The 13,585-nt window shown below is 46.1% G+C and overlaps 1 protein-coding gene across 4 annotated transcripts in view; it reads left to right on the top strand.

Annotated features, from left to right (window-relative positions):
• Nucleotides 1-13,585, top strand: part of SZT2 (SZT2 subunit of KICSTOR complex) — a 57,467-nt gene that overhangs the window by 9,159 nt on the left and 34,723 nt on the right. For 3 of the 4 annotated variants that reach the window (XM_059689843.1, XM_059689842.1, XM_059689844.1), the window contains exons 2-7: nucleotides 4,794-4,919; nucleotides 5,218-5,391; nucleotides 5,692-5,862; nucleotides 10,195-10,326; nucleotides 11,096-11,237; nucleotides 11,883-11,989. In XM_059689843.1, the coding sequence (XP_059545826.1) occupies nucleotides 4,794-4,919; nucleotides 5,218-5,391; nucleotides 5,692-5,862; nucleotides 10,195-10,326; nucleotides 11,096-11,237; nucleotides 11,883-11,989 (852 nt within the window). Of the gene's footprint in view, nucleotides 1-4,793; nucleotides 4,920-5,217; nucleotides 5,392-5,691; nucleotides 5,863-10,194; nucleotides 10,327-11,095; nucleotides 11,238-11,882; nucleotides 11,990-12,123; nucleotides 12,144-13,585 lie in introns of those variants that run through there. The other variant, XM_059689845.1, reaches the window with a different exon arrangement.

Raw genomic sequence — 13,585 nt, forward strand, 5'->3', positions numbered from 1 at the left:
GGACAAAAGCCAGAGTCCTAGCCAGTGTCTACCTCAGCCCAGAGTAGAGAAGCAGTATAATAGAGAGTAGAATTTCCCAGACCTGTGATCCTAGATGGTATAGAGACAATACAAAATAATGCTGAATCACATAAAATCACTGTGTAAATTAGCATTTGTCTTTCTGATTATGTTAGAGTATCCTTTCTGCTTGTAAACTCCCATTTCCTTCATATAACCACTTTAAATCTTTTCTGCTCATAAGTTGCTACTTTAATCCATTTATCATTCTCAATAGAAGGGCTTTGCAGCTCATCAGGCCTGGGTTTGACTTCTGGCCCTGTACCTAAGCCACTTAACTTTTTTTGATCTCCGTTTTCTTCTGTTAAATGTTTTGTGTGAAGACTGAATGAGATTATCTATGTAAAGATCCTAGTGTGCATCTAGTAATAACTGCAATAGTTAAATTTTTAAAAAATATATTTTTATTGATTTCAGAGAGAAAGGAGAGGGAGAGAAACAGAGAAACAGAGAAACATCAATGATGAGAGAGAATCATTGACCGGCTGTCTCCTGCACGCCCCACACTGGGGATCTCAAGCCCAAAACTTGGACATGTGCCCTGACCAGGGAAATTGAATCGTGACCTCCTGGTTCATAGTTCGACACTCAACCACTGAGCCACACGGGCCGGGCGCAATAGTTAAATTTTATTCTTGCTAAGTGCTAGGCACTGTGTTGAGTATTTCATATGCACGATGTCACTTAATCTGCATAACAGAATTATTAGATTAGTATTAGGATTACCTCCATTTTACAAATGAGGCCACTGAAGTTTAAAGAGGTTAACTAATAAGGGGAAAATTGGGATTCAGTCCTAAGCTGTCTAAATCTGAAATTCTTGCACTTAACCTCTATAGTTTTATTATTGAATATATTTTAGGTCCTCAATATGAGTTTCTGTCTTCTTTTTGCCTTCTACTTTCATCTCTGCCATTTCCCAGTATCTGTTTCTATAGCTTTTGATGCTTGCCCTCTGTCTTAGAGAAGACTTTCTTCATCTTTAGTCATTGCACCTCTACTCTCCATGCTCTTCTCTGACTTTAGGCACCCTCTATTATTGCTTCTCCAGAACTATTTTGATCTATACTCCATTCATATTTCCCAATTTTAGAGGGACAAAAATCACTTCCTTTCAACACCACAGTTCTCAACAGGCAGTCATTGGCTTCTTTCTGTTCATTTCTCTACCACCTTCAATCCTCACAGCCTGGCATTTCCCCTTCACTAGTCAGGGACACAGGAAGAGAAATTTGCAATTTGTCTAGAACAGGAGAGTAATCTTTTCATCTGAGGCAAGAGTAAGGGAGTAAAGCAAGCATGTCAAACTCAAAGGCTAACACGGGCCAAATAAACAAGGTTTAAGTTTAGGTGGGCTGCAAAAAAACAAAAGCTTCAATTTTCATAGAAATGGAGGTTTATTTCGATAGAATCATGCTGAATACAAAAGCCTGAAATAAATGAGTAATCGTTAACATAAAATAATAGAACATTTTAATAAAAATTGATTTTTTTTCTTGAACATTAACTTACCAGACACTGAATAACTACACAAACTAATAAGTGTAACGCAAATAAACCTATTTTTCTTGTTCTCTGAAAGCGAAGTATTTCCTGTTGCGCACACCAAACAAGTCAGTCCAAGACTAATGACGTGGCAATTGGCTGCTAAAATATTCGCTGCTAATATTAGTGGAGAGAAATGGTGCGCCTGCGCATAAGGCAAGTAAGGGAAATGAATGCAACACTATTATAGTAATCCGTCGTTAGCGTTGTAGTTTATTATTAATAATTATGTATAACAGGATATTGTAAAACTTAAGTTACGAAATTTTTATTAACACATTTCTTACATACCGTCATATTGGCTGGGCTGCATGCGGCCTGTGGGCTGAGAGTTTGACATGCTTGGAGTAAAAGGAGTATTACATACCTAAAAGGATTAGTCAGGGAGAAATGTTTGGGGATTGACCCTATTTTCTCTGTGACACCGTAGGCACATTTATCTGTCAGGACTATGGTGGTGAGGGATTGGAAAACCCTCGAAGTGCTGACCAGGGAGAAGGAAAAGGATTGGTAAAGGCCTGCCAGAGGTGGCAACTTTCTTTCTGTCAAAGGGCAGGTGGTGTGGTACATGTATGGATGAGGGAGAATGTCAATACAGCCTGAGTCAGCATTTGGCAGGGCTTAGGTAGTAAGGACAAGGACATGGGCAAGGGAACTGATGCTTGTCAGGACATTGGACCAACTGTCCATAAGGCAATGGAGGGAAGGAACTAGAGCAGCCGTGGGCAAACTACGGCCCGCGGGCCAGATACGGCCCATTTGAAATGAATAAAACTAAAAAAAAAAAAAAAAAGACCGTACCCTTTTATGTAATGACTAGAGGCCCGGTGCACAAAAATTTGTGCACTGGAGGGGTGGGGTGGGGGGGGTCCCTCAGCTCGGCCTGTGCCCTCTCGCAGTCTGGGACCCCTCGGGAGATAACGACCTGCTGGCTTAGGCCTGCTCCCAGGTGGCAGAGGGCAGGCCCAATCCCTAGGTGCAGCCCCTGGTTGGGCTCAGAGCAGGGCTGATTGGGGAGTTGGAGTGCCGCCCCCTGTCATGCACAGAGCTGCAGGGGGATCAGGGGTTTGGTCGCTGCCCCCTGTCACGCTGATCCCGGTGCTGGGAGGTCTCCTTGCTCCGCTGATCCCGGGGCCAGGATCCCTCTCGCTTCACTGATCCCCGGCCAGGAGGCCTCTCGGCTCCGCTGATCCTGGGGTCCTGAGGCCTCGCGGCTCCACTGATCCCGGGCCGGGAGGCCTCTCGGCTCCGCTGATAACCGGGGCCAGGAGGCCTCTTGGCTCTGCTGATCCTGGGGTCCTGAGACCTCGCAGCTCAGCTGATCCCAGGCCTGGAGGCCTCTCGGCTCCGCTGATAACCGAGGCCAGGAGGCCTCTCGGCTCTGCTGATCCCCGGGCCAGGATGCCTCTCTGGCTCCGCTGATCCCGGGGTCCTGAGGCCTCCCGGCTCCACTGATCCCGGGGTCGGGAGGCCTCTAGGTTCTGCTGATCCTGGGGTCCTGAGGCCTCGCAGCTCCGCTGATCCTAGGCCAGGAGGCCTGTCTGCTCCACTGTTCCCGGGGCCCTGAGGCCTCTCTGCCCTGCCGCTTTAGGGCTGTTTGGCTTCGCTCCTTGGAGCCTGAGTATGCAAATTAACCGCCATCTTTTAGCTTCTATAATTGAAACATTGTATCTTTTGGAGTTGTTGCTTCAGGAGCTCAGAGCCCCCCCAGCTGCAGACGGGGAACCTTGGCTTCCTCATGCTGAGGCAAGCAAGCCTCCCTGTTCGCATCAGCTGCCTGGCTGCCGGCCGCCATCTTGGCTGCCAGTTAATTTGCATATCTCGCTGATTAGCCAATGGGAAGGGTAGCGGTCGTACGCCAATTACCATGTTTCTCTTTTATTATTGTAGATGTTTACTTTGAATTTATATTAGTTCACACAAACACTCCATCCATGCTTTTGTTCCGGCCCTCCGGTCCAGTTTAAGAACCCATTGTGGCCCTTGAGTCAAAAAGTTTGCCCACCCCTGAACTAGAGTGTTAATAACTGGCAGGTGTGGGGGTAGGAGATCGTGACCCACAGAGGTTTGATTTTGAGGTATTCAACAGGCTTACCATTTACCCAGTGATGATTTCATTAGTTCAGGGCTGGGAAACCTTTTTTTCTGCCAAGGGCCATTTGGATATTTATAACATCATTCACAGGCCATACAAAATTATCAACTTAAAAATTAGCCTGCTTGCCCTAGCCAGTTTGGCTCAGTGGATAGAGCGTCGGCCTGTGAACTGAAAGGGTTTGATTCTGGTCAAGGGTACATCCCCCGGTTGTGGGCTCGATCCCCAGTGGGGGACTTGCAGGAGGCAGCCGATCAATGATCTCTCCCATCATGGATGTTTCTGTCTTTCTCTCCTTCTTCCTTCCTCTCTGAAATCAATTAAAATATATATTTTTAAAAATTAGCCTGCTACATTTGGTCAAACATTTAATTAACTCATCCCTAATGCATTGGCAGGGCCAGACCAAATGATTTTTAGGGCCTTATACGGCCTGAGGGCTAGACGTTCCCCATCCCTGTTTTAGTTTCTGCTGTCATTGGGGTTATTAGGAGGAACTATCTGGCATTATTGAGCATCTGTTCTGTTTTAAGCAATTTGCCAAGCACAGGGACACCAAGCTCGAACAAGATACAATCCCTGCTTTCAAGGAGCTTATAGTTTATAGGAGAAACTCACATGAACATTTGATAATGTGTAAAGGTCACTTCATCTATATAGAGATCTGCAGGGGGAATGGGAGCAGAGAGCTGAGAATTGAATCTTTGGGTACACCTTGCATGGAGGTGGGAGTAAACTTTTCACCTCTGCTGACTTGCCTCTCCCTTATGCATTGTGAGATCCTCAAATTACGTGCACAGTGCCCTAGCCAGTTTGGCTCAGTGGTTAGAGTGTCAGCCTGTGGACTCAAGGGTCCCAGGTTCGATTCCAGTCAAGGGCATGTACCTTGGTTGTGGGCACATCCCCAGTAAGGAGCGTGCAGGAGGCAGCTGATCGATGTTTCTCTCTCATTGATGTTTCTAACTATCCCTCTCCTTTCCTCTCTGTAAAAATTGAATAAAATATATTTTTAATAAATTACTTGCACAGTGACCTGTATATAGGAGGAATACAGTGAATTTTTATAAATTTATTAATGTCTCTTTGTCCCCAGGTGGAAGAAGCTGGGCAGGTGTTTCTGTTGATGAAAAAAGATTATCGAATCTCCCGAAATGTTCGCCTGGCGTGGTTCCTCAATCACCTGCATCAAACTGTGCAGGCCACACCCCAGGAAATGTTGGTGAGGCCCAGAGACATACAGGATTTGAGGGGCCGGCTCAGAAAATCTGTTTTATTTAAGAGGGTACTGGAAAGAGGCAGGAGGGGAGACTAACTCTGGGAGGGGCAAGTGACTTTGCCCACAAGATGATTCTTCAGGGAAAATTTTGTTTCATAATTTTCCAGATAGGAAAAGTATGTGTTGGGTTGTGGGAGGTGGAGCCAGTGTTGTGTCATTTTGGCTCTAGAAGTTCAGGCCCTGGGACAAAAGGTGTGCCTCTTTCCTGACACTTTTCTTTCCTCTTCATCCTAATGGTCAGCTTCAATCTGAGCAGGAGTTGGAAGTCCTCAGTGTCTTGCCCCCTGGGTGGCAGCCAGATGAACCAGTGGTCCCAAGGCCATTCCTCCTCGTACCTTCCACTCAGGTCACCTTCTTGGCTTGGCAGTATCGATTTGTCATTGAGCTGGACCTTAGCCCATCTACTGGCATTGTGGTAAGGAGCTGGGGGAGATAGTGGAAGAAAGGATGGGGTGGGGGTGAGGAGGAGAGGGAAAGGCTTGGGAGAAATGAACAGTGGTCTCAGCCTACCATTGTGGAAGGAGACCGGCTAGGCTGTAAGGGAACGGTGGGTAAAGACAGATCCCATTCCAGTGGTGGCACTGTGTTTGGGGGTGCGATCAACCTGAAGATAAGAGGCCCACTGACCCATGAAAGCTCCTTGTCTCTGCCCTCCGTCCAGGGCTGCCTTTGCCCCCCGCCCCCCTTGAGAGATCTTTGTGTGCATTGCCCTCAGGATGATTCCACGGGGGAGATCTTGTTTGATGAAGTTTTCCACGCCCTCTCCCGCTGCCTCCGAGGGCTGCTTCGGCCCTTCCGAGTGCCTGGATCTTGCATCGACTTCCAGCCTGAGATCTACGTAACTATCCAGGCCTACTCCTCAATTATTGGCCTACAGTCCCACCAGGTATTGCATCCTTTCTCCAAGTTTGTACCCTCAGACCTCATTTCTGGTCGTCCTGTGACCAAGTCCTTATCCTGAGTCTACTACCTGTGCCCAAGTCCCCAGCTCTGCTAGCTTCTTAAACCTGTTTCTTAGTCATCTCTATGACTCTCTCTCCTCTTGGAAAGAATCCGTTTCCCTGGTCTTAAAGAGCCTTCCCATGCCCAGCCGGGTGTAGCTCAGCGGTAGAGCGTCGACCTAGGAGCCAGGAGGTCACCGGTTCGATTCCCAGTTAGGGCAGATGCCCAGGTTGCAGGCTCGATCCCCAGTGGGGGGCGTGCGGGTAGAGCAGCCGATCAGTGATTCTCTCTCATCATTGGTGTTCCTATCTCTTTCTCCCTTTCCCTTCCTCTCTGAAATCAATAAAATATATATTTTTTTAAAAAAAGAGCCATCCCATAAGCTTTAGGTCAGTTGGCATTGATTGGACAAATTTCTCTCTCACTCCTGTAAGTCTCTGGTCTGGCCACTGGAGTCTGTTTTTTCTGTGTGTCCTGACTCCTGGCATTAACCTTTGAAGATGGTCTTCAGGAATAGTTTTATGATTTTGAAATATAACCAATACTCAGAAACATAATTTCTTCCAAGGACAGAAGCGAGTCATTTTCTCAGAGCCCTGTAAAGGGTTGGGTGTAATGCTGACCAGATAATTACAGGGCTTATCCAACACCCAAGCAGGCTATCACAAGACACTCCTTTTGGAGAATGGTCAAGTCTGTTACTGGAATATCTGTTTTTGGCTTAGATAAGCATGACCCAGTTTCCCCTCATCTGCTCTTAACTACCCTCTCAACTCACTGGTAGGGGCTTACCCTGAAACTGTGCCTGATGGCTACATCGTCACCTTAGCTGGTTTTGAAAGACAGGGATGCAAGGAACAGCATCTGAGGGTTTTGAAATACGCAAAGCTTGCCTTAGCTGGTTTGCTCAGTGGATAGAGTGTCAGCCTAGGACTGAAGGGTCCCGGGTTCAATTCTGGTCAGGGCACATGCCCAGGTTGCAGGCTCAGTCCCCACTCGGAGGTGTGCAGGAGGCAGCCAATCAATGATTCTCTCTCATCATTGATGTTTCTCTCTCTCTCCCTCTCCCTTCCTCTCTGAAATCAATAAAAATATATTTAGAAAAAAAAAGAAATATGCAAGGCCATTGGTACACACCTGAATCCCAGCTCTCTGCCCTGGATTAAAGTGCTCTCCTAGTGCAGCTGTTAGGACTGTTGGTTGTGGGCTCCATCCCCAGAGGCCAGACTTGGTAGGTGTTGAAAGCCAAGGCAGGAAAAGCATAGGTATTAGGTAATCACTCAACACTTGGTTGGGTTTGGCAAACACTTACTGAAGCCTGTTCTATTCCAGGTCTGGATTGGGTCCTGAATACATAGCTGAATCAGACACTGTCCTTATCCTGATGGGAGGAGATAGGGTTAGGGTTTAATGGAGCATACTGATATTGAAGGAGATAATTTCAGTTGAATGTGATAAGGGCACTACTAAGTTATGATTCGGGGGCAATGAGAGCAAGGTAGGGGAGCATCCAACAAAGCCTGGATGTGTCTGCAGGAGTTAGAAGTCCTCATCTTGGGACAAAGAGGCATTTGAACTGTGTCATGAAGGAAGGATTGAAATTAACCATTCAAGAACAGGGAAACAGGCTTTCCAGACAGAGTGACCTGTGGAGCAAAGATATAGCTAGGAAACTGCTCTCATTACATGTTACTTAGTTTGACACAGTAAAGTTTGAATGTGGAGGTGAGGAGTTAAGGAGGAGACTGGTGAGATAAGGGCAGGATTATGAAAACCTTTGAATGTCATAGCTAAGAACTAGTACTTATTCTATTGGGGACTTTAGTGTGGTGGGTGGTGGTGAAGGGTGCTGGGTCTTGAATCACATTGCCTGTATTTGCTTCCTGACTGTACCACGTACTGGCTGTGTGCCCTTAGGCAAGTTACTTAACCTCTTTATGAATCTGGATCTTTTCTCCAAAATGGGGAGAAAAGAGCCTGGAAGGAAGCACAAGAACACAGATAAAAACATCTAGCAAAATTTGAGGTGTATTAATATTATGTGGTGATTAAATTAATACATGTCAAGCAGTGCCTGCCACATAGAAAACATGCAAATGAAAACTATTAGCCATAGGTAATAGGGAACCTGAGAAGGTTTTAAATGGATGGTAATAAAATCAGATTTGTGCTCTAGGAAGATCACACTTGTTTGTGGCCAATGAGGAAGATGGATTAGGGGACAAATTCTGGACTGGGGAGAACAGAAGATTATTATAGCATGGGAGAGGAGATGAGGCCTGAACAAGGGCAGCAACCGTGGAGAGGAGAGGACATATTTGAGCCCCAAGGGTCCCTGGGCCCTGAGCCAGCTTCCTCACCATCTCTACAGCTCTCTCAAGATGTATCCTGATATTCTTAAAAAAAAAAAAAAAAAATTAACTCACTTTACAATACATGTCCATTGAAGGAGAATTGAAAAATAATAGAATTAAAAAGAAAAACAAAACTCACCCATAATATACCACTCAAAAATAACTACTATTAGCATTTTATGGAGTTTCCTTCTTGACTTTGAGTATGTGTTTACCCTTCCTCACCACCAACCCTCATCCAAATAGAGGAGAAACATCAGGCTCATTCCAGACACACAATTTTACGTCCTGTTTTTTTTAAGTATAATATCGGTGTTTTTCTTCCTTTTTTTTTTTTTTTAAAAGATTTTTTATTGAGTTCAGAGAGGAAGGGAAAGACAGAGATAGAAACATCAATGATGAGGGAGTATCATTGATCAGCTGCCTCCTGCACACCCCCTACTGGGGATCGCGCCCGCAACCCAGGCATGTGCCCTTGACCAGAATTGAACCTGAGACCCTTCAATCCTCAGGCCGGTGCTCTATCCACTGAGCCAAACCAGCGAGGGCGGGTGTTTTTCCACATTACTAAATATTCTTTAGAAACATGACTTTTAATGGCTGCTTGACTTAATCATATTTTATCATTATGTATTTAGCCAAACCTTTATTGTTGGACCCTTAGGTTGACCCAATTTTCACTCTTCTAAACAATACAGCTGTGAGCATCTTTCTCATCTTTTTATATCCCCCTGATTCTATTTTGCTTCTCACAGTCTGGCGTGTAGAGTGGTATAGAGTGCCCCTCTCCCCTCTTTGGGCTGTGCTCACACACTTCCCAGTTCTGAATAGGGAACGAAGAGGGAGTTGTTGCACAGGAGAGCAGGGTTGGGGTATGTGAGACAGGTTGAAGGAGTCTGATAGGGAGAGAAAAAGGAGAGACCCAGGGCCACCAGGGGTCAACAGCCCGATGTAACATTTTTAGGATGGGGGCTTTTTTTTCTTTTTCTTTTTTCAAATTATAAGAGAAAGTTTATTTAGAAAGTTACAGAGGTAGTAGAAATAACCCAGTTGGGCTGTGTAGGCTCAGGAAACAAGTTACAGAAGCAAAAGAAGGGCCCTTTGGAGCTTAGGAGAGAGAAAGGGGGGAATAAAAGAGGTATGGGAAAAGCAGGGAGAGCCCTGGATGGGAGCACTTATTTATGTTGGAAGTAGAAGAAAAGAAACCCCATGGAGAGAAAATGAAGGTATTAGAAGGAGGACCCAAGATTAGATGGAGAGATTAGCTTTAGGGAAAAAGAGGAGGAGAAGAAATCTTTCCTTCAGAGCCTGGAAGGAAGCACAAGAACACAGATATAAACATCTAGCAAAATTTGAGGTGTTTTCTGTGGGTTGGAGAGTAGTATACCTTCATGGTTAGGGTAAGCTGGGAATTCCTATTGAGGGGGGAAGTTATTGAGAGTAAAGGGAAGGAAGGAGCATTCATTGGGGGAATAAGAAGATTTTTAACTTAAAAAGAAAATTTTCAGACAGCCTCTGTGTGCAGTGCTTAGGAATCAACAAGAATAAAAAATATATGAGGTAGAATGAAAAAGGCGTTGCTAAGCTGAGGTGGGGCAGTTTATGGACAAAGATGGAAGGAGTTGGAAGATCTTTTGTCGCCCCCATGCGGGGATATGGGGAAACCCAGTGTGGAGGACCTAAAGCGGAGGAAGGTTGTGAACCTAGATTAAGGTGACATGACCTGGGGGCAGTGAGCAGGAATACCTGGGCTGAGGAGTGATGGAGTAGATGATCCGGTGAGGGAGGAACTGGCTGTGGAATTAGCTTGCTTGGGTGGGAAGTCAGGGTTGCCTAGAGGGAAAGTAAATAGGGAGGTCAGGAGGGGTACTGCCCGGTATCCCCTGACCTTCATGTCTTGGTCTTTCCCTCATGCTTCTCAGGTACTGATCCAGGGCTGCCTTTTGGACCCTTCCCAGCAGGAAGTGTTCCTGCAGCAGGTATATGCACAGCTCTGTCTCTTTGAGGATAAGGTGGCCACCATGCTGCAGCAGCAGTATGACCCCCAGAGCCAGGTATGTGGGAGACAAAGTATGTGGGAGACAAAGCAATTGCCATTTAGAAAGAGCAGCTGTTAAGGAACAGAGGCGGGGGGGCGGGGGTAAGCCTAATACAGAGGGGACAGAGAGTAGAAAAAAAGAGCCAGAGGCAGAGTGAGCCAGGATTAGAAGTGCTAGTGAGTACCCATGACAGGTTCCCTATTGGGAGGAGGGCTCGGATACTCTTTCCAGGACACAGATTCTTGCTGGGAGAAAATGTGAAGGCTCTTTGCTATGTTTTTTTTTAGTCCTGGATCTTCTCCCTTGATGGATCTGAGAAGGTGATCATGGATAGCTTTGACTTCTAGTTAGTACTTTATACAGTCAAGGACAAAGCTCTTTGGGCTCACTAGAATGCATTTTCATTCCATTCAATGTCCTAGAAGTAGTCAGACAGTTGGCAGTTCTGTGTGTCTGAAACATGGTGTCAATTGATATATAAAATATTTCATAATGACAGTAGAAAAATATGGAAAGAGGGCCGTATTGGCAAAAGGTGAGGAAGCCCTGCTCCAGTACAATCTAGTGCTACATTTGGTGCTGGACTCCCTGTCCATCTGAGGGTTAGTATCTGAACACAGCTCGGGGAGGAAGCACTGTCAGGGTTTGGCTGCAGAGTTGGGGGTTTGGGGTCTTCATACGATTGGGCCTATATTGGCTTGGGCAGTGCTGCTGTAAATTCGGGCTTTGCTATGGATGTGGCAATGCTATCTGCCCCATTCTGTATTTTCTGTTACTGGGCCAGGCAGAGGACCAGTCCCCAGACTCAGGGGAGCTCCCTGGCCGGAAGATGGGAGTCTCCATGGTGACAGCTGATCTTGGACTGGTCAGTATGATTCGTCAGGGCATCTTGGCGCTGCAGTTGCTCCCCTCAAACTCTAGTGCAGGTCAGTAGAAGGAATGTTGGTGGGATTGGGGAAATAGAATTGAGGAAGGATTTGGGGGGAGCATTATCAGCAAAGCTAGTTTCCAGGGAATCAGTGGGCCCCAGAGGAGAGGGTCTGTTTCTTGTTTGTAAGAGTTAAGTGTGTGGCCGAAACCGGTTTGGCTCAGTGGATAGAGCGTTGGCCTGCGGACTGAAGGGTCCCGGGTTCGATTCCGGTCAAGGGCATGTACCTTGGTTGCGGGCACATCCCCAATAGGAGATGTGCAGGAGGCAGCTGATCGATGTTTCTCTCTCATCTGTTTCTAACTCTCTATCTCTCTCCCTTCCTCTCTGTAAAAAATCAATAAAATATATTAAAAAAAAAAAAAGAGTTAAGTGTGTGTTAGTGGATATCTCAGTACCCACAGCTCTGACAACCATCAGGGATCCTGTGGGAAGGAGTAGCACTCCAAGGACATCATTCAGGAAGAGACTGGGATCCAGCACTCACGAGAAAAAAGCAGGAGTGAAAGGGAAAAGAAAGGTGTTTGAATCTTATAAAACACATTTGTTGGCAGACACCAAGGTCTTCAGGGCTTCATCAGTTGAGTGCCTGGTTTTGACGGGTCAGTGTCCCTGGGCCTGAGTCTGATGTTTCCTGCTCCAGGTATCATTGTGATCACAGATGGGGTGACCAGCGTCCCTGATGTTGCTGTCTGTGAGACCTTGCTGAACCAGCTTCGCAGTGGCACTGTGGCGTGTTCCTTTGTACAGGTGAGGACTTTCTAGGATGACGGAGGGGGAAGTATGGCATCTCACAAAGTGGGATGTGATTAGTTACTTTCTTTGCAGGCGATGATTTCCCTAGGTAAAGCCAATAGCATAATTACATGTGTGTGGTGGGAAGAGGTGCCATGTCTAGAAAGAGGTAGGTGGCAGTGGTGGGAGAGGACTCTTGTCTTTGTCCTCTTTCCTTAGGATGTGGGAAACAGCATTTTATAGTAAAAAGAATGCAGAATTTGAACTCTGGCAGTCAGCACCAGCCTCATTAGATTAGTTACTACTGTTTTGTTTGTCAGGGTCAGAAAGCCCAGCTCTAACCAGCTTAGGAGAAAGTGGTATATTCAGGGAACTGCAGTCGATTTGGATTGATGAACTGTGGGGCAGGGGCAAAGAGCTATGGGAAACAAGGCTGGAGGCCAGAGCATGAAAAGCTGGTTCTGCTGTATTGAGTGTCAGCAAAATTCTGTGGGTGACACAGATAAATAGAAGGAAAGTCACTAGTTGGGTTTGTGTTTTATTAAGGTCACTCTTGATGCTGGGTAAAGGGCAGGGATGGAGGAAAGACCACTATTAATTGCAATGGTCAGGTGAGAGGATTAGGGCTTAAGTTAGGGGAATTAGGGTAAGAGAGAAAAGAATAGGATTGAGAAAACGAAAAGGTAGAATCAACATGAAATGATTAACAAGTGGTAAGGGGTGAGGGAGAAAGAAGTTAAGGATATCTTCAATGTACTGACTTCAGTGATGAATGTGTAGCTGGCAGAGCAAACAAAGAGAAGCAGTTGGGGTGTAGTGAGGACAAGATGATGAATCCAGGTTTGAGCATGCTGCATTTGATGGTTCAACAGGATGGCCTTTGGAGTTAGGCATGCCTGGCCTGAATCCTGGCTCCACTTACTAGCCTTGTGACCCTGGGCACATCACTTCTTGGTTGGATTTATTTGTAAATAGAGATTATAATAGTACCTTCCTCATTGGATGAGAGGATGCATTTAAAGTGCTTAATGTAAAAAAAAATAAATAAATAAAGTACTTAATGTTGAACATAACCTATGTATATCAAAGCCAAGTGACTGTCCGACTGGTAGCTATGAAGCACAATGACCACCAGGGGGCAGGCGCTCTGGCTGGTAGCTATGATGCACACTGACCATCAGAGAGCAGACATTCAATGCAGGAGCTGCCAAGCTGTGGTGACTTGGTAGCTGTGGTTCTCGGGTGATACACCGGGAACCAGAGAGGAGAAAGTCTGATTCCAGGGTGCGTTGCCCTCTCGCAATCCGGGACTCCTCGGGGGATGTTGGAGAGCCAGTTTTGCCCGATCCCCACAGGCCAGGCTGAGGGACCCCACCAGTGCATGAATCCGTGCACCAGGCTTCTAGTTACTTAAATAATGGCTGCTATTCATAGCAGTTAGCAGTTGGATATGTATATCTGATACTCAGGAGACTGCACTAGTTGAGAGATAGAGAGTGAAGAACCTGGGGAAACACTAATGTTTAAAGGTCCTTCATAGGTAGAGGGCTGGGCATACAATGAAGGGAAATAATCAGGTGAGAACCAGGAGATTCTGATGTCAGAGAATTT

The sequence above is a fragment of the Myotis daubentonii genome, chromosome 3 (assembly GCF_963259705.1).
Source record: "Myotis daubentonii chromosome 3, mMyoDau2.1, whole genome shotgun sequence".
Classification (NCBI taxonomy): domain Eukaryota; kingdom Metazoa; phylum Chordata; class Mammalia; order Chiroptera; family Vespertilionidae; genus Myotis; species Myotis daubentonii.